Raw genomic sequence first — 25,600 nt, 5'->3', positions numbered from 1 at the left:
TTTTAAGCAGAGGAGTGACATGATGTGACTTAAATAATAATAGGATACTCTGGCTGATGTATTGAAAAGGGGAAAAGGCATGTGAAGGTTCATTTTTTGTGACGACTGAATAAGGGATGCTCAGATAGCTGATAAAATGTTTCTGGAAGAGATTAGCATTTGAATTGGTAGACTAAGAAGGTCTGCCCTCATCAATGTGGGCACACTGACATTGAGGACCTGGGTAGAACAAAAAGGCAGAGGAAGGGTAACTTCCCTTGGGAAGGGTGCACCACACCTTTTGGCATATGGAGTTGACTATAGTCAAATTCATAGGATGTCCACAAAGTTTAAAAAAGAACTTTATTGGCAAAAGTACCAGTACCTACTAAAAGGCAGCAGAAGGGCAAATTCTCTTTTGGAGGTAGGACATCCATGTTTCTCTGCCCATGGACACCAGAGGTGCTGGTTCTTGGGCCTTGAGACTTCAAGACTCACACCAGCAGCCCCTCCCTGGTTATCAGGGCTTTTGCCTTGGACTGAGAGCTACGCCATTGGCTTCCACAGTTCTCAGGCCTTCAGATTCAGATGGAATCACACCACTGGTTTCTCTGGTTCTCTGCATGCACATAGCATATTGTTGGCCTTCTGAGCTTCCATAAGTGCACGAGCCAATTCCCATAATAAATTCCTAGTCATATATCTATATATATCCTATTGGCTCTGTTTCTCTGGAGACCCTGAGTAATATAAGGTGGAAGCTGGGAGAAGAATGGATAGTGAATGCTCAGCAGTTATGATAGAAGTCTTTATATATTGAAATATTGGTTCCAATTTTTCATTCTTAATAGTATTGGAGGGAGACACACACACACACACACACACACACACACACACACACACACAGAGAGAGAGAGAGAGAGAGAGAGAGAGAGAGAGAGAGAGACAAAGGGAGGTATGTCTTGAAAGAAATTGTGAGTGCACCACATCTTTTGGCACATGGAGTTGACTACAGTCAAATTTAAGGAAATCCATGAAGTTTAAAAAACAACTTTATTGGCAAAAGTACCAGTACCAGCTACAAGAGATTGATACTCTAGAGGATATAAACAGATTATTGGGCTCAAATTTTCTATAGGCAAAAAGCAGGTTGAAGAACCCATTTATCCACCAAAAAGGGCATATTCTCTAATGTCCTTTGCAAGTGACTAAGGAAGATGAGGGTAAAAGAATGATTCCCTAGAGTGTAGAAACAAGAACTATGGAGGATAGACTGGAAAATCATTCTTAGGGAGCAGAACCAGTGCCTAATCATGAAATGTAATTCCCTCCAATAGAGGAACCTGACAACCATTGTCCAGTGAGATTTCCTAATTGTTATGGACCAGTGGCTATGATCTGCCTCCATTTTTCTCCTTTGTGAATAAGGGTATTTTATTGTGGTTATTATCATTGCTAATCCATCATTTGTTGTATGTTTGGTATGTGAGAAAGAGATACTTGCTCTTTTAATTCATAGGTCTCTATGTCAAGAAGAGCTATGTGTGGACCTGATGTAGATGATGAGATCCTGGACTTCAAAGATGTGATGGAACTTTCAGGGGTTTTGGAATAGAAGTAGGTCTAGTTTGCATGTGGGAAAGCTATAATTATAATCAAGAAAGCAGATTAAATTACTGGTCCCAATTCTTCACTACTCTGTAGTATTAGTATGCATACACGTATTTCTTCATCCTCTTTGGGCTTCATTTGATGACTTTTTTTTTTTTTTAAATATGGGATGTCATAGTGTATTTCTTCATCCTCTTTGGGCTTCATTCGATGACTTTTTTTTTTTTTAAATATGGGATGTCAGTGGAAGTGATATTATTAGCAAAAGCTTGAAGTACTCTTGAATGCTGGGTTTTCCTGTTTGTCTTCTGTGACCAGCATGAGAAGAGCTTGTCCTGGATAACATCTTTCAGCATGCGCTCAGAATAGGACACGTGAATCAGAGGTGCTGTGCTGCAGTTGACCCATGGGCCCACAGCCTGAAGCAGACCTTCCTCTTGTCAGCCCACAAACCCAAAGTGAGTCTTGAGGTTGTAGTCCAGCCTAGCTCAGCTACATTACCACTGACCCACAGACCCAGGAGAAAAGATAACCATCTTAAAGCACTGACTTTGGAATGAGTTGTGCAGCAGTAGTGAGACAATCACTGACCAGTATAGGTTATCGCAATAAGTCACAAGGACATCATAGGAACTAGGACCAAGGTGCTAACAATGGAAGTGGTGAGAAGTAGGCAGATTTTGAATTTATTTTCTAGGTAGAGCCCACAGGTTTTGCTGATAGATTGTATACGGGGTGTGAAAGAAAGTGAAGCATTAAAGTTGAATTCAAGGTTTTTGGCCCAAGGAAATGGAAGAATGGAGCAGCCATTTTTGAATGGAAAAACTTGGGTGTGGGGAAGTTTCAGATTTGGGGACAACACCAGGAGTCATTTTTCCTATGTTACTTTTCAGATGCCTATAGACATCCAAATGGGGATGTTATATAGGCAGTTGAATATAGATATGGAAGTTCTCAGGCAGAGGAGAGAAAGGTCTGGGAGTAATCATTAAGAACAAGGATTTTAAAGCTATGAGACTGCAGGAAATCAAGTGAGTATAGAAATGGGGTCAAAAGACTGAGCCTAAGGGCACTTAGTATTTAGTGGTTGGGGAGTTGAAGAGTTACCAGGAAAGGAAATTGAGAAGGAACAGCCAGAGAGATAAGAGGAAAACCAGGTAAGTTCTAATAAAGTGTGATTCATATGTGTTGTTGTCATAATATCACATCCATTGCTCAAATTTTCCTTTTTCTCCTTCACTACAAATATCACCACCACTAGATGTATGTGTGTGTGTGTGTGTATGTGTACGGAATGCAGAGGGTTAGTTACCTTATGTGTATAACAAGAGAATTACTGAAAAAGCTAACTCATTTCTTTTTTTTTTTTTCCTGCTATATATTCACTATGGAAAAAAAATCTCTTTTTCTCTCTGGTCTCCTCTCCAGGTCAGGGAATCTAAATCTTTGCATAAATTCTGGGTCCCCCTTGATAATCCTCTAAGCAGGATGGCTTTGTTCGGGAGGGGAAGGTGTTGGAAGCTGGCGCTTTCAGTGGAATGGGAGGGATGAGCAGCTGGAATCCTGGAGGATTGATTTCTTTTCCTCTCTAAGCCAGGAGGAGAGGGTTTAAGGAGGGGAGGAAGTGGGATATTACAGACTTGTATTTAGCTAGCATGAAATTCTCTATAGTGGCAGCAAGACTTTAGAAGGAGAAAGGCCACCTGTATGAGTGGACATTAGAGAATGAATGCCATAACCTTAAAAGGGTTGGTGTGAATCAACTGTGTTTGAGTGGAGATCACTTGGGTGAACCTCTGTTGCAGTGCCTGATAAAGGCTCAGTGCCAGGAATGGGCAGTGAGGCATCTGAAATAAAACTGCTTTGGAGAAAGAGTATGTCTAAGCCTATGAAAAGGATCAAAGTGTTTGTAGAAGAGTATTTGTTATGACATAACATATACCTGGTTTTAGAAACTCCTCAGGACTGGGCCATCCCGCCTTGTTTTTGAGCTTTGGGAACAATGGCTGTGGAACTATGAATGAAGAGAGATGTAATCCTGGAACTAAATCATGGACCATCTACTATGGTGCAGGCAGGAATTGGAACCAGCCAGAGAATCACCTCAGTCTGCTGGACTATGTTACAACATTATGGTAGAAGGCAACAACATTAACTAAATGGTAAGACTGTACTTTCTACCTTTCGTATTGGGAAGAGAACTGCACGCTTTGGTCTGAGACATGAACCCTCAGTTTCCTGGACAATCAAAGGTGGAGGGGTCTCAAAAAGGAGAGACTGAACTTTCTAAAAATAAGGCGCTGGGGATTTGAATGGTTCAGTGAACCATTCAAATAAGATATAAAGCCTCTGAGTTTGTAAAATAGGCATTACCATTTGTATATTTTTTAAATATACCATTGTATATTAAAAAAAACTTGGAAAGTTTTAACTGAAGAAGACAGCATGATATGATAGCTTTTGCTTTTTCCAATGTGATGTTCTGGAGAGCAAAACAATAAAAAATTGTGTAAGTTGCATGAGTGTAAGAACAGTATTCACTACTAATTCCCAGCACATAAATAGTGCTCAATACATTTTCAATAAATAATCGAATGCATGTATGATAAATGAAAACAAGTGGGTTAAATTTAAAAGGGGGGCAGATTTTTTTTTTTTTTTTTTTTTTTTTTTTTTTTTTTTTGAGACAGAGTCTTGCTCTATCGCCCAGGCTGGAGTACAGTGGCACAATCTCAGCTCACTGCAATCTCCGCCTCCTGGGTTCAAGCAATTCTTCTGCCTCAGCCTCCTGAGTAGCTGGGATTACAGGCGCATGTCAACACATCTGGCTAATTTTTGTATTTTTAGCAGAGATGAAGTTTCACCATGTTGGCCAGGCTGAAAGAGGCAGAGTTTTGACCCAGCTTATCTTTCTAAAAATTCTAAATTTAAATGGACTATCCTTAAAAAGCAGTGAAATTCTTTATCACTAGGAGTGAAACAGGAGCTAAAGAACATCTTTAGGGGATGTGATAGCGAGGATTTATTTATTTGATAATGGTTAGACCACAGAACCTCTGAGATCTCTGTAATCTCAGATACTTCAGTTCTATAACTCTAAATCCAAGGGTCTCTATAGATAGACTTGAGACAAGTGTAAACAAACTCATGATCTCAGAGAAGTCTTCAAGTGGCATGTTTCAATGGTATGCTTATGCAACAAATGCTCATGACAGATTTTCACAATAGCAACAAATGTTATTTCACAACATCTAATCTTCCTTACTCAGGAAAAAATGACAATAACAAGAAGATTAATGGAGTTGAATTATTTTTCATGTTTCCTGGAGGTAAAAACAGTGTCCTCACTTGTTTTCCTCTTTTTCCTCATTTTCCTCATTTTCCTCATTTTGAAGACTATCTGTTTTCATTTTCTTTACCTCCTCTCTGGCTACGTGTCCCCGGAAGGCAGCTTGGATTTTGACAGCAGCAACCTCTTCTTTTTCTTTATCTTCCTCAGAAGAGTCCTTCATTGAAAGGAGAAAATGTAACAGACTCTTTAAACATGGCGTATTTTTGATGCCATAAAAATAAATGCATAAAATTTAATCAATTTAGGGAGGCAACTATCTGAGATCTGTTGCTTCCTGAGGGAGTTTCATATATTGTCACATTGTATATGCACCGAATGGCAAATGCCAAAATAGCAGGCATTTTGTTTTGTCACTCTTTAATATGTCTCAGCAACAAAAGATCATTGCCAACTTTCCTTCCCCCAGAACAGTGCCTATTTCAGTTTCCTTAAATAGGTACTATTTTGAGGGGTTGGAGGGAACAAAAAAAGAATCCTTGAGGCATGGTAAAAATGTTAAGAATAATAATAAATGTTATGTCTAAAAATAATCATAACTACATACAATAAATTAGAATAACTTCTCAATTTCTAAATGATTAGCTAATCAAAGTCATACATTTAAAGTGAAGTGCCAAAGAGAAATCCGTTTAGTCCAGTAAAGTCAGTTTTAACATGGTTTGTTGAACTTTGGCACATTATCATCTTTTTTAAAAAAATGGGTATAAATTTTTAGGTATAAATTTACAGATAGTAAAATGCATGAATCATTAGTGTACAACTGAATATATAGCTTTCAATATATCTTTAAATATGATAGAAATGATATGTATACACTTTAAAAACTCAAATGTCATTGGCAGTGAAAGCTTTCTCCCCCTATTCAAATCCTGCTCCTGGGAGATACCCATTATTATGAGTTGAGTATCTATATCCTTCCAAAATTTCTGTATATGCAAATATATTCATATGGGTATATACATGCCTTTTTATTTTAAAAATGAGATCATGCTAATCACAGAGTTCTGCAGCTACTTTTTCCATGTAACAATATATCTTGGTTCTCTTTTTCTGTGTTACTAGTCAGTGTATAACTCTGCCCCTTCTTCTTTTTTATGACATCATTGTATTATATTATACTGATATACTTTTATTTAATATTTACTCAATCTCATATTAATGGGCTATTGGGTTGCTCAAGCTCCCAGCCCCCCATTATAAACAATGAGACAAATCTGGCTCAAACTTTAAATGCAAACAGAATGGTACTAAATTCTTTGAGATGACATCCTAATACAGGCAAATGAAAATACTCAAGTTGGAAATCAATGAGATCCCTATTCAAACTCATGAAAACCTGTGTAAGAGCACCTATGAAAGATGTTAAGAAAATAAAATTCCCTTCTTCTTTAACTTTCTGTTACATCTTAATGTTAGGCTTATTGGGTTGTATTGATATAATTCTGGAATAACCTGTACATCTCATAGGGAAAAGTCACGCATTACTAGGTAGGAAGTAGGGTATTCCTTGAGGGGATATCCATTCTGGGTGCCAGTTACTGGGCAACTACCTAGGACCTGAGACATAAAAAGGAACTCAGAAGTTTGAACTTTGACATTGTAGAGAGTGAGTTCTTCTTTCTTATGAGGCCTAGTCCACAAGAGTCTGGACTATGAAGAATAGAAACATTCATGTACTGATAAGTGTTTTAACAACTGGCTCTCCAGAAAAAAACAAAGCCCAGATTTGCAGTGTTTGCCATGGTCTTAAAATTCTCATTGCAGATGATTCAAGTTATTAAAGTGACATTATTGAACACGAGCCTGGGTAGAAATGTCTCTTGTCTCTTGGGAGCTGGCTCTAGCACACCACTGAATATAGGTATCTTTGAAGGTGGACTTCTCTATGTCTTGACTGCTTGGATGTAGTACGTCAGGCACAGAGGCATTTTGTAGAGGGTTATGCATGGAAGATGAATAAGCCATATTGTTGTAAAGTCATTATTTTGGCTGTATGTAATCCCCTGTGACTTTTCTTTTGTTATCTCTGAATGTTTGCTATTGTATAGTGGTGACAGCATCAATTAGTGAGAAATTCCCAAAGTGGAAGATGAATCTGAAAGATCACAGCTGGGGCTGTGAGTTCTGTCTGCCCTTCCCCATAGGGAGATTTTCCATCCATTAACAATCTTGAAAAATAAGATTTTATTTTTAAGGGAAAAATGAGTTTTTGATCATAAGAGGCATGGCTGAAAATGATCTACCAGTTATTTTATCTGGATATTATCTTGATGTTAATCTTTATCTGGAGTTTATCTTGATGTTAATTATCTGGAAGGTAAAATCATAATTTTGACAATAAAGATAACAGACATTCATTGGAGTTCAATTTTAAATTGGGCAATATCATTCTTTGTATATGAAAATATCATTCTTCAATAGTACATGAAAAATATTACATACTAAGATGGTGACTGGTGTTTCTTCCTCCTTCCCAGATACCTGAGACTTTTCTTCTTTAGGATCACATTTCTCAGATGGTTCTTGCTTCTGGACAGATAGGAGAGAGCCAAATTAGCAATGTTTCCAAAATAGCAAAGTCTTATATAAAAATGGTTAGAAGTAATTAAATATTACTTTAAATTACTGAGAAATAGAGGGAATTAAACACTACATATTTATCTTTAATAAGAAAAATACATTAAAAACAAGAATAAATAATTAAAGCTCTTAAGGGAATATGTGTAAACAAATATTAAAGGCCAAATAATCAGCAAAGCAATTGATCTGTTGCTTTTGGAATGTGTATACCACTGTTTTATGTTAAAAGTAAACCACTGTCCTATACTAAAAGTTGATAAGATGCTATAATGAATCCTGAACAAAGTATAAAAGAGAGATTCGAACAGTTTCTAAAATAGGAATAAAATAAATGGCACTGTGTTCTATAGTGTGACGTCAAGTTGACTTTTGAGTGAGGTTTATGAATTAAAACTAGTAAAAGAAGCAAGTTTTGCTGTGGAGTTTTGCTTTATGATTTAAACATAAAAGGAGAATCCACCTCTGCCTATTTTGACATGGTTATTTAAGTCTTCCTCCCCAAACTAAAGGCATTGCTAATTCACAACTACTGAAAGAGCTTATTTAACCTATGAAACTAAAATGTAAGAAGATGTAATCTACTCAAATGAAACCTTTAGCATTAAAAAAAAGAAATACCCCAGAATTGCTATGTGACATAAGGATTTAAAATTTTCAACATTATTACTTTATTTCGATAAAACATGAATACAAATAAAACATGAACACAGAGAATCTAGTGAAATAGAAATAAGCAGAACACACCCATATCTGCAGGCACAAATGGATGGAACTTCACTTTCAAACTCATGTAATAAATGACAGCTACTTCTTTAGGAAATCCCTCAAATCTACTGGAGAACACCACCAAAACCTGAACTTTGTTAATTCTTTTCAATTCTAATATCTGCTGGTGCTTTGTGGCTAACAGTATTAACTCAGTTGTCTAGAGCAGTGTTCTTAAATTTTAATGTACCTATGAATTATTCCGGTGATCTTTTAAAAATGTAACTTCTGATTTGTAGACCTGGGGAAGACAATACTTTGAATTTCTTCTTTTTTTAAATATTTGTACAAATTTATAGAGTACATGTACAAATTTGTTATAGGCATGGATTGGTGATCAAGTCAGGGTTTTTAAGATGTCCATTATCCAAATAATGTACATTTTACCCATTAACCAATTTCTCATTATTCTGCCCCCTCCCACCTCTCCTCACTTTTTTGAGTCTCCATTATCTATTATTTCATTCTCTATGTCCATTTGAACACATTTTTTTTTTAGCACCCACTTATGAGTGTAAATATCTACTACATGTCTTTCTGTGCCTGGCTTGTTTTACTTAAGATAATGGCATCCTGTCTTATCCATGTTGCTGAAAAAGACATAACTTCTTTCTTTATTATGGCTGAATTATACTTCATTGTGTATATATCCATATTTTCTTTATTCATTCATCCATTGGACTGATATGTAGGTTGATTCCATAATTTCGCTGTTGTGAATGGTGCTGCAAACAACATAAAAATGAAGGTGTCTTTTGATGTATTAATTTATTTTCCTTTGGGTAGATACCTAATAGTGAGAATGTTGGACTGAGTAGTAGTTCTATTTTTAGTTATTTGTGAAATCTCCATACTGTTTTCCTTAAAGGCTGTACTAATTTACGTTCCTGCCGACAGTGTATAAGAGTTCTCCTTTCTCTATATCCTTGCCAATATGTTATTATTATTTTTTGTCTTTTTCAAAATAGCCATTCTGAGTGGGGTAAGATGATACTTATTGTAGTTTTGATTTGAACTTCTCTGATGATTAGTGATATTGAGCATTTAAAAATATACCTGTTGGACTTGCATGTCTTCTTCTAAAATATCTCTATTCATGTCTTTTTCCAAGTTCTTTTTTTTTTTTTTTTTTTTTGAGACGGGGTTTCGCTCTTGTTACCCAGGCTGGAGTGCAATGGCGCGATCTCGGCTCACCGCAACCTCCGCCTCCTGGGTTCAGGCAATTCTCCTGCCTCAGCCTCCTGAGTAGCTGGGATTACAGGCACGTGCCACCATGCCCAGCTAATTTTTTGTATTTTTAGTAGAGACGGGGTTTCACCATGTTGACCAGGATGGTCTCGATCTCTTGACCTTGTGATCCACCCACCTCGGCCTCCCAAAGTGCTGGGATTACAGGCTTGAGCCACCACGCCCAGCCTCCAAGTTCTTTTTACTTTTTCCTTTTCTTTTTTTTTTTTTTGAGACAGGGTCTCACTCTGTTGCCCAGGCTGGAGTGTAATGGCATGATTATGGCTCACTACAGCCTTGACTTGTGGGCTCAAGTGTTCCTTTCACCTTAGCCTCCCAAGTAGCTGGGGACTACAGGTGCACACCACCATGTATGGCCAATTTTTTGTAGAGATGGGTTTCACCATGTTGCCCATGCTAATGTCAAACTCCTGGGCTCAAACAATCTTCCTGCTTTGCCTCTCAAAGTGCTGGGATTACATGCATGAGCCACCATGCCCTGCCCTTTGCCCATTTTTAATGAGATTATTTATTTGTTGTTGTTGTTGAATTGTTTGACTCCCTTGTGTATTTTGGGTATTAGTCCCCTGGTGGATGAATAGTTTGCAAATATTTTCTCCCATTTAACAACTTGTCTTTTCACTCTGTTGATTATTTCTTTCACTGTATAGAAGCTTTTTAGCTTAATTAAGTCCTATTTGTCTATTTTTGGTTTCGTTGCCTGTGCTTTTGTTGTCATAGTCATATGTTCTTTGCCTAGGCCAATATCCAGAAAAGTTTCCCCTAGGTTTTCTTCTAGCATTTTTATACTTTTAGGTCTTATGTTTAAATCTTTAATTGATGATGAGTTGATTTTTGTATATGATGGGAGATAGGGATCCAGTTTCAGTTTTCTATATATGCGTGTCCAATTTTGCCAGCACTATTTATTGAAGAGGATGTCCTTTCCACAATGTATGTTCTTATCAGCTTTGCTAAAGATCAGTTGGTTATATGTATATGGGTTTATTTCTGACTCTTCTCTATTCCATTGATTTGTGTCTGTTTTTAATAGCAGTTCTATGCTGTTTTGGTTACTATAGCCTTGTATTCATTTGGTGCAAAAGTAATTGCAGTATTTTTCTACTGAAATAGCAAAAACCGCAATTACTTTTGCACCAACCTATAATATCATTTGAATATCATTTAATAATGTGACATCTCCAGCTTTGTTTTTCGTGCTCAGGATTGCTTTGGCTATTTGGACATTTTTTTGGTTCCATATGAATTTTAGGATTGTTTTTCCCAATTCTGTGAAAAGTGAGCTGGTATTCTGATAGGGATAGCATTGACTCTGTAGATTGTTTTGAGAAAAAGTATGGTCATTTTAAAGATATTAATTCTTCTGGTCCATGAGCCTGGGATGTTTTTCCACTTGTTTGTATCATCTTCAATTGCTTTCATCAGTATTTTATCATTTTTCTTGTACAGATTTTTCACCACCTTGCTTGCATTTACTCCTTGTTTTTTAAAGCTATTATAAATGGGATTGTCTTCTTGATTCCTTTCTCAGTCACCTTGTTATTAGTGAATAGAAATACTACTGACTTTTGTGCATTGATTTTGTATCCTGCAACTTTAATGAATTCATTTAACAAATCTAAGAGTTTTCTAGTGGAGTCTTTAGATTTTTCTAGATATAAGATTATATTGGGAGTCAGGCACGGTGGTTCATGCCTGAAATCCCAGCACTTTAGGAGGCCAAGGCAGGATGATCACTTGAGGCCAGTAGCTGGAGACCTGTCTGGACAACATGGCAAAACCCCATCTTTACAAAAGACAAAAACATTATTCAGTGTGGTGGCACACGTTTGTAGTCCTAGCAACTTGGGAGGCTAAGATGGGAGGATCCCTTGATTCCAAGAGGCCAAGGCTACAATGAACTATAATCACACCATGGCACTCCAGCCTGGATGACAGAATGAGACCTCATTTCTGAATATATATTCATCTATATATAATATAATATATCTATATCTATCTATATCAGCAATATGGATGCTTTTTATTTCTTTCCCTTGCCTCATTGTTCTGGCTAGGACTTCCAGTACTATGTTGAATAGGAGTGGTGAAAATCCTTGTCTTTTTCCTGTTCTTTGGTGAACTGCTCTTAATTTTTTCCTATTAGGTATAGTATTAGCTGTGGAATTTTTGTATATGGCATTTATTTTTGAAGTATGTTCCTTCTATGCCTACCTTGTTGAGATTTTTTATCATGAAGTGATGTTGAATTTTATCAAATGCTTTTTCTGCATATGGTTTTTGTCTTTCATTTTGTTGATGTATCACATTTATTGATTTAGAGATGTTGAACCATCCTTGTATTCCTGGTTTAAAACTGATTTTATCACAGTGTGTTACCTTTTTGATGTGCTGTTGGATTCTGTTTGCTAGTATTCTGTTGAAGATTTTTGCATCTATTCATCAGGAATATTGGTCTGCAGTTTTCTGTTTTTGTTGGGTTCTTGTCTGGTTTTGGTATCAGGGTGATATTGGCCTCATAGAATGAGTTTAGGGAGAATCCATTCTTCTCAATTTTTTGGAATAGTTTCAGGATGTGTGGTATTAGTTCTTCTTTGTATGCAGAACTGGGTAGAATTTGGCTGTGAATCCATTAAGCCTGGCCTTTTATTTTGGTGGTGATGGTGGGGGCAGATTTTTATTACTGAATCAATCTTACTACTTGTTATTGGTCTGTTTAAGTTTTCTATTTCTTCCTGATTCAATCTTGGTAGGTTGTATGTTTCCAGGAATTTATCTATTTCTTCTATGTCTTCTAGTTTGTGAGTGTATAATTGTTCATCATAGTCTCTGATGACTGTTTATGTTTCTATACCATCAGTTGTAATATCTTCTTTTTCATTTCTAATTTTGTTTATTTGGGTCTTCTCTCTTCTTGGTTAGTCTAGCTAGCCATTTATCAATTTTATTTATCTTTTCAAAGAACCAATTTTTTTGTTTTGTTAATCTTTTGTATTGTTATTTTAGTCTCCATTTAGTTTTGTTCTGATCTTTGTTCTCTCTTTTTTTCTGCCACTGTTTGGTTTGTTCTTGCTTTTCAAGTTGCTTGAGGTTCATCTTTCAATTGTTAATTTGTAATCTTTCTACATTTTTGATGTAGGCATTAATTGCTATCAACTTCTTTTAGCACTAGTTTTTCTGTATACCATAGGTATGTTGTTTCCAGTTTTAATTTGTTTCAAACTTTTAAAAAACTTTCTTCAAACTTTAAATTTATTTCAAACTTTTAAAAAATTTGTCTTGATCCAGTAGACATTCAGAAATATGTTAATTTCCATGTATTTGTACTATTTCCAAAATCTCTCTCAGTATTGATTTTTAGTTTTATTCCACTGTGGTCTGACAAGATACTTTAAACTGACTTTTAAAAATTTGTTGAGACTTGTTTTGTGCCCTAACATAATTTGGTTTATTTTTGAGAATGTTCCATGTGCTGATGAAAAGAATATATATTCTGCAGTTGCTGAATAGAATGTTCTGTAAATGCTGTTAGGTCCGTTTGTTTAAAGTCAAATTTAAGTTCAATGTTATGGCATTAGTCCGTTCTCAAACTGCTATGAAAAAATACCTGAGACTGGGTAATTTACAAAGAAAAGAAATTTAAATAACTCACAGCTCTGCATGGCTGGGGAGGCGTCAGGAAACTTACAATCATGGTGGAAAGCACCTCTTCACAGGATGGTAGGAGAGAGAATGAGAGCAGGCAAAAGGGGGAAAAGCCCCTTATAAAACCATCACACCCATGATTCAATTACCTCCATGTGGTCCCTCCCATGATATGTGGGAATTAGGAGAACAACAATTCAAGATGAGATTTGGGTGAGGACACAGCCAAAGCATATCATTTGGCCCCAGCCCCTCCAAAATCTCATGATCTCACATTTCAAACACAATCATGCCTTTCCAACAGTCCCCCAAAGTCTTAACTGATTCCAGCATTAACCCAAAAGTCCCAAGTTCAAAGTCTTATCTGAGACAAAGCAAGTTCCTTCTGCTTATAAGCCTGTAAAATCAAAAGCAAGCTAGTTACTTCCTAGATACAATGTGGGTACAGGCATTGGGTAAATATACCTGGTCCAAATGAGAGAAATTGGCCAAAACAAAGGTGGTACAGACCCTATGCAAGTCTGAAATCCAAGAGAGCCGTCATTAAACCTTAAAGTTTAAAAATGATCTCCTTAGACTCCATGTCTCATATCCACGGTGTGCTGATGCAAGAGGTGGGCTCCCATGACCTTGTCAGCTCCACCCCTGTGACTTTGCAGGGTATAGTTCCCCTCCTGGCTGCTTTCATAGGCTGGCATTGAATGTCTGCAGCTTTTCCATGTGCACAGTGCAAACTATTGGTGGGTCCACCATTGTGAGGTCTGGTGGCTAGTCACCCTCTTCTCACAGCTCCACCAGGCAGTGCCCCAGTGGGGACTCTTGTGTGGCTGCTCCGACCTCACATTTCCCTTCTACACTGCTCTAGCAGGGGTTCTCCCTGGGGGCTCTACACTTGTAGCAAACTTCTGCCTGGACATACAGGTGTTTCCATACATCCTCTGAAATCTAGGTGCAGGTTCCCAAACCTCAATTCTTGGCTTCTGTGGACCCACAGGCTCAACACCACATATAACCTGCCAATGTTTGGGGCTTGCACCCTCTTAAGCAATGACCTGAACTGTACATTGGCCCCGTTTAACCACGGCTGGAGCTGAAGCAGCTGGGACACAGGATACCATGTCCCAAGGCTGCAGAGAGCAAGACAGCCCTGGGTCTGGTCCAGGAAACCATTTTTTCTCTCCCAGGCCTCCAGGCTTGTGATGGGAGGTTCCTGTGAAGGTCTCTCACATACCCTGGAGACATTTTGCCATTGTTTTGGTGATTAACATTTGGCTCCTCATTACTTATGCAAATTTCTGCAGCCAGCTTGAATTTCTCACCAGAAAATGGAGTTTTCTTTTCTATTGTGTCATCAGGCTGCAAAATGTCTGAACTTTTATATTCTGCTTCCTCTTGAATGCTCTGCTGCTTAGAAATTTCCACCAGATACCATAAATAATCTCTCTCAAGTTCAAAGTTCCACAGATTTTTAGGGAAGGGGCAACATGCTGCCAGTCTCTTTGCATAGTAAGAGTGACCTTTACTCCAGTTCTCAACAAGTTCCTCATCTCCATCTTAGACCACCTCAGCCTGGACTTCATTGTCCATATCACTATCAGTATTTTGGTCAAACCCATTCAACAAGTCTCTAGGAAGTTCCAAACTTTCCAACATCTTCTTGCCTTCTGAATCCTCCAAATGGTTCCAACTCCTGCCTGTTACACAGTTCCAAAGTTGCTTCCATATTTTTGGGTATCTTTACAGTAGTGCCTCACTCTCTGCAGTACCAATTTTCTGTATTAGCTAGGCCACATTGGCTCATACCTGTAATCCCAGTAATTTGGGAAGGAGAGGTGGATGGATCACTTGAGGTCAGGAGTTTGAGTCCAGCCTGGCCAACGTGGTGAAAATACAAAATATAAAAATCAGCTGGGTGTGGTGGTATGTACCTATAATTCCTGCTACTTGGGAGGCTGAGGCAGGAGAATCGCTTGAACCTGGGAGGTGGAAGATGCAGTGAGCTGAGATTATGCCACTGCACTCCAGCCTGGGTGAGAGAACGAGACTCTGCCTCAAAAAAAAAAAAAATACTGTATTAGCCTGTTCTTACACTGTTATGAAGAAATCCCGAGACTGGGTAATTTATAAAGAAAAGAGGTTTAATTGATTCATACTTCTGCATGGCTGAGGAAGCCTCAGCAAACTTACGATCATGGTGGAGGGCATCTCTTTACAGAGTGGCAGGAGAGAGAATGAGAGATGAGCAAAGAAGGAAAAGCCCCTTATAAAACCATCACCCCCACAATTAAATTACCTCCCACTGCATCCCTCCCACAACATGCGGGGATTATGAGAACTACAATTCAAGATGAGATCTGGGTAGGCACACAGCCAAACTATATCAGTTACTTTGTTGATTTTCTGTCTAGATAATCTGTCTAATGTTATGAGTGGGGTGTTGAAGTCTCCCACTATTATTGTATTGCAATCTACCTCTGTCTTTACACATATTAATTTTTTAAAATGAACTGGTTGCTCCAGTGCTGAGTGTGTACATATTTACAATTGTTACAGTCTCTTGCTGAACTGATCCCTTTTTCATTATAAAGTGAACTTGTTTGTTGTTGTTTTTTACTGTTTTTGACTTAAACTGTTTTACTGAATATCACTATAGCTACTTCTGCTTGCTTTTGGTTTCTGTTGGCCTGGAATATCTTTTTCCACCTCTTTACTTGCAGTCTATATGTTTTTTTTTTTTTTTTTTTTTTTTTTTTTTTTTGAGACGGAGTTTCGCTCTTGTTACCCAGGCTGGAGTGCAATGGCGCGATCTTGGCTCACCGCAACCTCCGCCTCCTGGGTTCAGGCAATTCTCCTGCCTCAGCCTCCTGAGTAGCTGGGATTATAGGCACGCGCCACCATGCCCAGCTAATTTTTTGTATTTTTGGTAGAGACGGGGTTTCACCATGTTGACCAGGTTGGTCTCGATCTCTCGACCTTGTGATCCACCCGCCTCGGCCTCCCAAAGTGCTGGGATTACAGGCTTGAGCCACCGCGCCCGGCCCAGTCTATATGTTTTTACAGGTTAAGGTAAGTTTCTTATTAGGAGCATATAGTTGGATCATGTTTTTTTTTTTGTTGTTGTTTTTTTTTAAAGAAATCCATTCAGCCCATCTATAGCTTTTATGTTGAACATTTCATCCATATATGTTTAAAGTTATTATTGATATGTGACGTTTTGTTCCTTTTGTCATATTGTTAATTGTTTTCTGGTTATTTTATATATTATCTGTTTCTTTTTCTCTTACTATTTGTCATTGTGGATTGGTGGAATTCTGTTGTGGTGCCATTTGGTTCATTTCTCTTCCTCCTTTGTGTGATTGCTTTAACAGTGAGTTTTATACTTTCATGTGTTTTCATGATGCTAAATGCCATCTTTTGGCTTCCAAGTTGAGGATTTGTTTGAACATTTCTTGCAGGACAAGGCTAGTTTGCTTGTTTGGGAAAGACTATTTAACCTTAATTTTGAAGGTTAATTTTGCTGGATATAGAATTCTTGGCTGATAGTGTTTTCTTCCAGCACTTTGAATCATCATCCCATTCTTCCTGGCCTGTCAGGTTTCTGCTGAGAAATACAATTACCAGTCTGATGGGTTTTCCCTCAAAGTTGATGTTTTTCTCTTGCTGTTTTTAGAATTCACTCTTTGACTTTGGATAGTGCTGTAGTGAAACCTTTTTTTTTTGTTTTTGTTGTTGTTGTTGTTGTTGTTGTTTGCATTGTATTTGTTTGGGGAATCACTGTGCCTTTTATATCTGGATGTTTAAATCTCTTGCTAGACTTGCAAAGTTTTCATCTATTGTTGCATTAAATAGGTTTTCTAAACCTTCTGATCTTTATGTCCTTGGGGATACCAATAATTCAAATATTCAGTTGCTTTATGTTATCCCAAATGTCTTAAAGGCTTTGTTTATTCTTTTTTATTTTTGTCTAACTGGACTGTTTCAGACCTGTATTCAAGTTCTAAAATTTTTTTGTTCTACTTAGTCTAGTCTATTGTTAAACCTTTGAATATATTTTGCATTTCCTTCAATAAATTCTTCAATTTCAGAATTTAAGTTAGAGTTCTTTAAAAATAAAAATCTATCTCCTTGAATAATTTTTCATTTATATCCTCAATTGTTTCACTGAGTTCTTTGCATTGGTTTTCAGATTTCTCTTGCACTTCACTGACCATATTTAAAAACCAATATTTTAAATTCCTCACCTGAGACCTCAAGAATTTCATTTTGGTTATGATCTATTGCTGAAGAATTGTTGTGTTCATTCTGGGGTGTCATATTTCCTTGTTTTTTGTGTTTCCTGTGAGACTCTGAATTTCTATCAAGTTTCCAGTTGATGCCAATATTGCTGATACCACACAGCCTTTTCAACCAGGATTCATTATCTAAGTCACAGAACACAGAGAATGTTTTGAGGGCCTCTTTTCTCAATTTTCCCAAAGATGGTACACAACCAGAACCATTCTAGATACAAAGCAGGACACTGATTCCTTATATGCAATTAGTGCCTTTGATTTAGGGCTTAATCTTTTTTTGAGGAAACTTGGTTGAGAAAGCTGTCTTTGTAAAGCTGCTAAAGAGAAATATAGGCTCAGACTCTGAAAAAACTAGCTTTATAGAGAAAACTATACCATTACTATCTTTAATTATAATTAGTCTTTTGTAATATATCACTGATAATGAAATAATTGGACTAACAGTGTTTTAGTCTATGATATAGACTATTAATATAGACTATTCATAATATAGACGATGAAATAGACTGTTCACCTATTAATTCAGTAATTATTTGTTAAGTACCTGCTTCTGTTAAGCACTGTGATGCTGAAAACATTTGAAGAATAAATAATGAAATAATTATTCATAACTTTCAAGCACTTTCTTCCTGTTGATCATTGTTAAACTTAAGTGAAATATCTGTACATGACTCAGATACTTTAGAAAAAAATTCTCATAAAAAATCCCAGACCACTTAAAAAGATTTAATAAGTTATTTGTGATGTCTCCTCACATAATTCTCACAATTCTGGGGATAGCCTAATAATTGCTAGCTGTTGACAGAGGTAAGAAATAGCCAAATCCAATAGCTTCAAAAGACCATACCTCAAATGCATGATTGTTATAGAAGCGGTCGTCTACCTTACTCCCCCATTCTGCTGGATCAAAGTTGGTTTCTAAATAATAAAAATATAATAACTTCAGATTTATTTGAATGCATTAAGGTAAATAGTAGAATAGTAACACAAATATAAGTTTCTTATTTCAAATTACAGGTTCTTTACTGACAGCCCAAATGTTGACATTGTACATAGCCTAGCACTGCAGACATTACTAGTGATTATTAAATATACAATTACCAATTGAACATTGGATGAGCCTTTGGGGATATTTAGAAAAGCACTAAAAACATAATTTCTGCCTTAATAGAATTTATAATAAAATGGGAGAAAGAAAAAATGCCAGTACTTAAATATAAATGTTGACACTTAGAACATGCATTAGTAAACACAGAAAAATGTATAAAACTAAATGCTAACTTGTCAGAAAGTTTGGAAAAGTGAAGGATGAAAGAAACTTTAAAAAATAATATGTAGACAGTTGACATAGACAAAGACAGGTATTTATTTTTAAACAATTTTTTTCTTTAACTTTATAGTATGAAAAATTTCAAACTTAGAAAGTATATAGGATAATAAGCTCCCATGTGCATATTGTCTAGATTCAATGATCAACCCATGATTTACTTTGTTTCATCTATAACCCTTTCTTCTGATTATTTCTAAACCAACCCCTTGCATCCTGTTATTTTATCTGCAATTACTTATTTCAGAATGTATCTCAATATATACTTTTAAAATATAACCACACCATTATCATACTTCAAAATACTAATAATATTAATAATTCCTCAATATTATCAATTAGTTAGTCAACTATCCAAATTTCTTCCATTGTCTTATTTGTTGGTTCAAATCAGGATCCGCAAAATGGGGATGCACAGCCCTTTGTTACGTCTTTTAAATTTCTTTTAAAGATCCCTCTGTCCGATTCTTTCCTTGCAATTTATTTGTTGATGAAATTAGGTGATTTTCCCTTTGGAGTTTTTCATAGTTCAGATGTTTCTGACTATCCCCACGGTGGCCTTTAAAAAATTCTTCTGCCTTTCAATTTCCTGTAGACTGGTAGGTAGATGTATAGGTTTGATCTGATTTGGGTTTGATGGTTTGATTTTTTTCAGCCAGTATACTTGATTGGTAGTGCTGTGTAATTCTGTCATAAAATTTATAATACGTAGTTACTCTTTTATAATTTTCATGGGCCCCATGATGATCCTTGCTTAGATCATTTTTTTAGGGGTTGTGAAATGGTAATGCTCTAATTTGATCAATACTTATTTATTTTCTGGAGTACTCATTAAGGAGAACTTTTCCTCATCAACTGTTTGGTTACTCTGAAGAACAGTTCTTACAGGAAAGAAAGGTTAAAGGTTTAGTTCTTTCCTTTTATTTACCAGTTTTCAGAATAATCTGTCGAATTCCTAGAATCCTTTCAAGATGACAAATGAATGTTTTTTTTTTTTTTTAACAACCACAAATTCACAAATGTTTAAGAAAATGGATGCATTTCAATCCAATGCACATATTATTCTTATTATTGATGCTCTATTTGTTAAACATTTGTCCAGTGGTAGCTTACTCAGGTGCTCAAATGTTCCTGAGTCCCTTGGAAACACCTCTAGTAATCTTTGATAGCATCCTTCTTTTCTGGTATGGCAAGATGTTCAGCCTAATCTTGTATATTTCTTGCCAAGTTCATGAAATTAGTTTGTTCTCCAAGAAGCTTTCATTCCTGGGAATGGTATTTAGAGATGACAGCCTAGAAGCTAGGTGCTCACTGGTACTGGGTTGGTCATTGTTTTGAGGCCTTTAAGTACAAAGCCAGAAAATATTTCTTTCATTTTTCAAAGAGAGAAAACATGAGGTCACACTGATATTTTTCAACTCAAATTTAGGATTCCAGGATTTTATTAACCTCTTTCATTTTCTTACTTGAATGTCATTTTTCCTGTACTAAAAATCTTATTCCTAATAACACTAGTTTAGTTGCTAACTTGCTTTGTTCTACAATATATAATTTCATTTTGCTTTTAGAATAAAGGCACTAGGCATGCACAGTCAAATTACTGCATTTTAATATCACTTGAAATAATTCCTTTTGGTGTGTGTATGTCAGTCAATACTAGTTAGGCTCATGTTTCACTTTGCTTTTACAGTTTAGAAATTGCTTAACAATTTTTAGATTTAAAATTATAACTATGCTAAACTTTTATGACTCCAAATTAAAGATATTTTATATCATGTTCCCTCTACCGTGCTCATTTTCTCCTAAAGGTAAATGTTAAGTTTTTAAAGACTTACTTATCCATTTAAAAATATAATTGAAGCCAGGTGTGGTGGCTCACTCCTGTAATCCCAGCACTTTAGGAGGCCAAGGCTGGCTGATTGCTTGAGTTCAGGAGTTCGAGACCAGCCTGGGCAACATGGTGAAACCCTATCTCTACAAACAAAACAAAACAAAAATTAGCCCAGTGTGGTTGTGTATGCCTATAGTTGCAGCTACTTGGGAGGCTGAGGTGGGAGGACTGCTTGAGCCTGGGAGTTTGCAGTGGAGCCACAATTGTACAACTGCACGCCAGGAATTTGAGAACAGTCTGGATAATATAGTGAGATCCCCGTCTCTATTAAAAAAAAAATAGTAGCACATTAAGCACACTTTTTCTCATCTTGCTGTTTTCACTGAATATATCCTGAAAGTTACTTCATAGTATCACCTATAGTATCATCAAGCGATCTTTCTTATTTTTGAAAACAGTAATATATATTATTCAGTTGTGCAGATGTACTATAGTTTGTTCACTTAATCTCTTATTATGGATATCTGGGTTGTTTCTACAAAGAATAATGCACTGAAAAATGTAGAAGTGGAACTTCTGGGTCAAAGGTTAAATACATACATAATTTTGGTAGGTATTGCTAAGTTTCCCTCCTTGAAATTATGGCATTTTGCTTATCCAACGGCAATGTATATAAATGCTTATTATCCCACAGCATTGCCTAGAGAGTATGTTGAGTTTTTGCCAATATAATGGAGGGATTGCTATTGGTAGCTCAGTGCAGTTTTGATTTGGACTTCTATTATTATGAATTATGAATTGGTTTGAATATATTTTTGTAAGTGCCATTTGCATTCATTTTTGTGTGAATTGTTTGCTCATATCTCTTGCCAACTTTTCCTATTGGGCTCTATAAGCCTATAACACACTGTTTTGTTTTTCTTTCAAACTATTTATTAGGGATATTAACCCACTGGGATATAAACTGCAAATATTTTTTCTGTTTGTCTTTTGCAGTTTTGTTTTCCTCACAGTGCTTTTTCTCATGTAAAAGTTTGCTTCTATGTTGTCAAATTATAACAATATTTTCCCTAATTGCTTCCGAATTTTTGAAGCAACTAAAGCAATTTAGCTAGCAAAACTTTTTCTTCTCTTATAGAGAGATTCATCCATATTTATCCGTACAGTTTCTTTTAAAAAATATTTATATACTCGACTAATTTGGAATTTGTCCTTGTGTATAATATAAGAAATTGATCCAATTTTATCTTTTTCCTTTTTTATCTCAAAATAATTTAATAAGTCCATCTTTTTTTCTAGTGACCTGAAATACCACTTAAATCATATACTAACATGTTTCCTGTCACAAAAATAAAAATGAAGACTAGTAACCACCTATGATGAATGCTGGCAAGAGAATTCTTGCACTGTGTGGGAGACTGAGCTAGTGGTCTATAACGATTTTTTTTTTTTCATTTCTGAAGAGACTGAATTCTGAAACTTATATCATATAGATAATTTGCCCTTGGTTGACATGGGTGTAATTGGGTGTGGTACAATTTTTTCAAATGGTTTTACCCATTGTTTATTAGAGAGCTAATGTCCTGAGACCATTAATCTGAATCATTTGCTTTAATTACTGTGATCTGATAATAATGATGCAAATGTTTTTATGATGGGATGTTTCTGAGTTCTAAAATTAAATAAATGACTAAAGACTTTTTACTGCATGAATTTGTAGTTAATCTTGTAATAAAACTAATGTTCATTAAAATTCACCTCTTTTTCCAAAGAATTTTATTTTTTTTCCCCCTTCCAACTTTTATTTTAGTTCAAGGGATGCACATGCAGATTTGTTACACGGGTAAACTCTATGTCGAGGGGCTTTGGTGTGGAGACAATTTTTGTCACCATGGTAATCAGCATAATGATTGACAGGTAGTTTTTCAATCTTCACCCGCCTCCTACCTCTACCCTCAATAGGCCCCAGAATCTATTGCCACACAATTTCTCTTAATAACATTCCTTTTCTATATATAGTTTATCAAATGTTTTCAGTGGAAAATATTTAAAGTGTCAGATTGTGCAACAAATATTCACACTGACCGGATATGGAAAAGACCAGCAACATTCAGGAAATTGGCAGAGATTCTGAGCTCTTCCAGGGCAGGGCAAAAAAAGCAAGCGGGTGGAGCTATGAAGTGTGTATGGGAGTTGCTTTAATTCTACCCGTGTGCTAGGTTTTCTTCCACTATAAAATGATTACAATAGAATGTTTGTTTGCTTGTGCCTATTTCTAGTCACCTTTACCACTCCATTGGAATACTGTAATAAAAAGTAACGATGACAAGAGTTTACACAAAATGGATGTTCTAATCAAGAATGGCTCTCCGGGGGTTGGGGCGGGGGTCGTGGGAGTGGGGAAAGGGATTCACTTTGTTGCCCAGGATGGAGTGCAGTGGCTATTCGCAGGTGTAATCATAGCTTACTACTGTTCTGCACCCCTGGGCTCAAGTGATCCTCCTGCTTCAGCCCCTGAGTAGCTGGTACTAAAGGTGTGCACCACCATGCCTGGCTAAGGATAGGTTTTTAGAACAAAACTGGTCAAGTCCTGACAGTCATAAACCTTCATGGTTAGGGATTTAGAAATTTTATTTATGGGAGTGAAGGGACTTTGCTTTGGCTTTCAACCAAAGAGTTATTGTTAGTGGGGATCTTGGCATCTGTGCAGGATGGGACTTAGCATAAAGAATAGAAATTACCTTTCCAGGCTGGTAGTCCAGCTTTCAAAGCAGTTTGTCTGTGCCTTTGCTGCAGAACAGTTTCATATACCCCAGTGAATATCAGTTTATTTAAGGACTGCAGAATTCTTTTTGCAGCACTTATAATACTTTCAAATTAAAGGAATCAAAATGGAAAGGAAACCACAGACAACCATCTCAGGAATAATAGTCAACTGCCAGGGAGACACGGGAACAGTGTGCTGGAATGTGGTGAGGGTAGACTGATGATCTTGTGTCCCCCCCCGCCCCCCCAGATTTCGCCAGAGAAATGTATGCTCTTTTGAAGTTACCTTCCACACTGTATGTCTGTGAGAAATACAATGAAGGTCTGAATAATGAACTGGTAATCTTCCATAATGTGAAACTAATTTAAGGGAACACATCACAGAGGTACATACTGTTTCAAAGAGCAAGAACTGTTATCTGAAACTCCTTGCCTCATAAACGCTTTCTGCAGAATGGAGATGGTCTTAAGCTAGTTTTACCATAAACAAAGGCTTAGTCTCCTATTTTAAAAAGTGACTACTTTTAGAAAGCTTACTCTCTCTTTTCTCTAGAAGGCTCTCAAAATATGCTGCTGCAAAAGCTGGTATATTGTCCGGTTGTTCTCTCAGAATCTCGCGTGTCAGCCCTTCAAGAAGATTCCCAAATCCTTGCGGAATTCGATAGTGGGTGTTGGAGAATGGAATCGACATCTTCTTGGTAAGAACTGCCTATGGAACCTAAAGATTCATTAAAGAGTATTGCCTTTAAATTTGTCTGATTTTACTTATATAACCACAGCTATGCCAACGAATTATTTCTGAGACCCACATTTTTTGGACTTGAATTCTTTTTTTCCCCAACACAATCCAAGTCCATTCATTTCTTCCAAAGAGTTCTGAATTCTGCATTATGAATTAGAATAATACAAACACAGGCCCATTCACTAGGGCAAATCGTTTTTTTAAACACTACAAAAAAATCACAATTTCAATATGACTTTTTCTCTCTTTACTGTTTTGGTAATCTCAAAAGATAGGGGTAAATTTTTACTATCACACAGGAAGTTAGAATGATTGTTAAAAAGTTAAATTGAATTCATTATCAATTTCTGAGAATACCCTCTTTGAAGTGTATATATATATTTTAATTAAAGAGTAGAAATTAGTCCTGGTTCTAGAAATCAATTTGTTGAATGAAGAAGTTGCACAATCTTTCCCTTTGCTGCCACTTCTGAAGCATGACCCCATAATGCTTTGAACACCTTTGTGCTGTGGAATGGGGTTGTGTGTGCCTAGGTGTGAGGGAGGACGGGATGGGATGGGGATGTGTCATTATTTTGAAATCCCAGCCTCTAAAGTTTTGGGATTCTTATACTTTCCAGTTTCTTCTTGACCAGACTATCTCTTCCTGTCTTGGAATACAAGGGCTAGATTAAGGGTAGCTGCTAAGTAGAGGGTTGAGCTACTGAGTATGAAAAGAATCCTCAGGGACTCGGCCTGTTAATGTGAAGAATAGGGACAGAGGCCATGGTAGGGGTCCAGGTTAGGGGAACTGGACGGTTTAATGAGGCTCAGTCTATGGAGGGTTCTCGTTTCATCGTTTTTTTTTTTTTCTTTGAGACAGCGTCTCTGGCCTCGAACTCCTGGGCTCCAGCGGTGTTCCCGCCTCAGCCTCCCGAGCAACTGGGATTACAAACGCGCGCGACAACGCCGGGCTCCTCTCTTTTGCTTTTTCTGAGATAGCAGGAGATGGGGGTATTGAATCATTCTAGGGCGGTGAAAAGGGCTGGCGAGACTGTGAACCAATGTGGGCAGAGGAGGGAGGGCGGAGGGGGCAGACCCGTCTAGTCGAGGGCAAGACGTTGAGGACCCGGGATTTCAGACTCGCGCAGAATGGGCTGCCTCTAGGCTGTGTCTGGGATGCCGAGCGACTACGAGAGACCAAGGGAAAAGGCGAAGTTTTGGTGTCGGAGAGGAAGTAGGGAAGCGGCCTCACCTTTCTCTCCAAGCTGGTGCCGCTAGTTCCGGTTGTTTTTCTCGTTGCTAGGTAACCGTTTTTCCTTAAAAAAACACAAACACAAAAACTACGGCGGCCGGGAAGGGGCGAGCACGGCCCCGCCCTGCGGTCGCTGGAGGGTCGGAGGACTGCAGGGCCTAAAGAGGGTGGAGCCGGCCTCGCCTCCGCCCAGGCCCCGCCCTTCCCAGGCCCCGCCCCCGCCCCCGC

At 37.2% G+C, this 25,600-nt stretch overlaps 1 protein-coding gene across 1 annotated transcript; it reads right to left on the bottom strand.

Moving 5' to 3' along the window:
- Window positions 1-4,806: 4,806 nt before the first annotated feature.
- SPA17 (sperm autoantigenic protein 17) lies at window positions 4,807-25,520 on the bottom strand. The gene is made up of 5 exons (XM_010334405.3): window positions 25,373-25,520; window positions 23,934-24,114; window positions 18,320-18,390; window positions 7,385-7,471; window positions 4,807-5,096 (listed from the first exon to the last, which is right to left on the bottom strand). Exons 2-5 carry the CDS (start codon window positions 24,085-24,087, stop codon window positions 4,935-4,937), a joined length of 474 nt encoding a protein of 157 aa, XP_010332707.1. The 5' UTR covers window positions 24,088-24,114; window positions 25,373-25,520; the 3' UTR covers window positions 4,807-4,934.
- Window positions 25,521-25,600: the final 80 nt, after the last annotated feature.

This window comes from Saimiri boliviensis, chromosome 6 (genome assembly GCF_048565385.1).
Source record: "Saimiri boliviensis isolate mSaiBol1 chromosome 6, mSaiBol1.pri, whole genome shotgun sequence".
Taxonomy (NCBI): Eukaryota; Metazoa; Chordata; class Mammalia; order Primates; family Cebidae; genus Saimiri; species Saimiri boliviensis.
Note: the sequence above shows the minus strand (reverse complement) of the source record. Positions and strands in the feature narration are given on the sequence as shown.

Excerpts from the sequence above, each read along its gene's own strand:
- SPA17 (XM_010334405.3), bottom strand. The coding sequence starts at position 24,087 with ATGTCGATTCCATTCTCCAACACCCACTATCGAATTCCGCAAGGATTT. Across the intron at positions 18,391-23,933 it reads CCTTCTAGAGAAAAGAGAGA|AAACCAACTTTGATCCAGCA; the intron begins GTAAGCTTTCTA and ends TTTATTATTTAG. Across the intron at positions 7,472-18,319 it reads ATAACAATCATGCATTTGAG|AAGCAAGAACCATCTGAGAA; the intron begins GTATGGTCTTTT and ends CTATCTGTCCAG.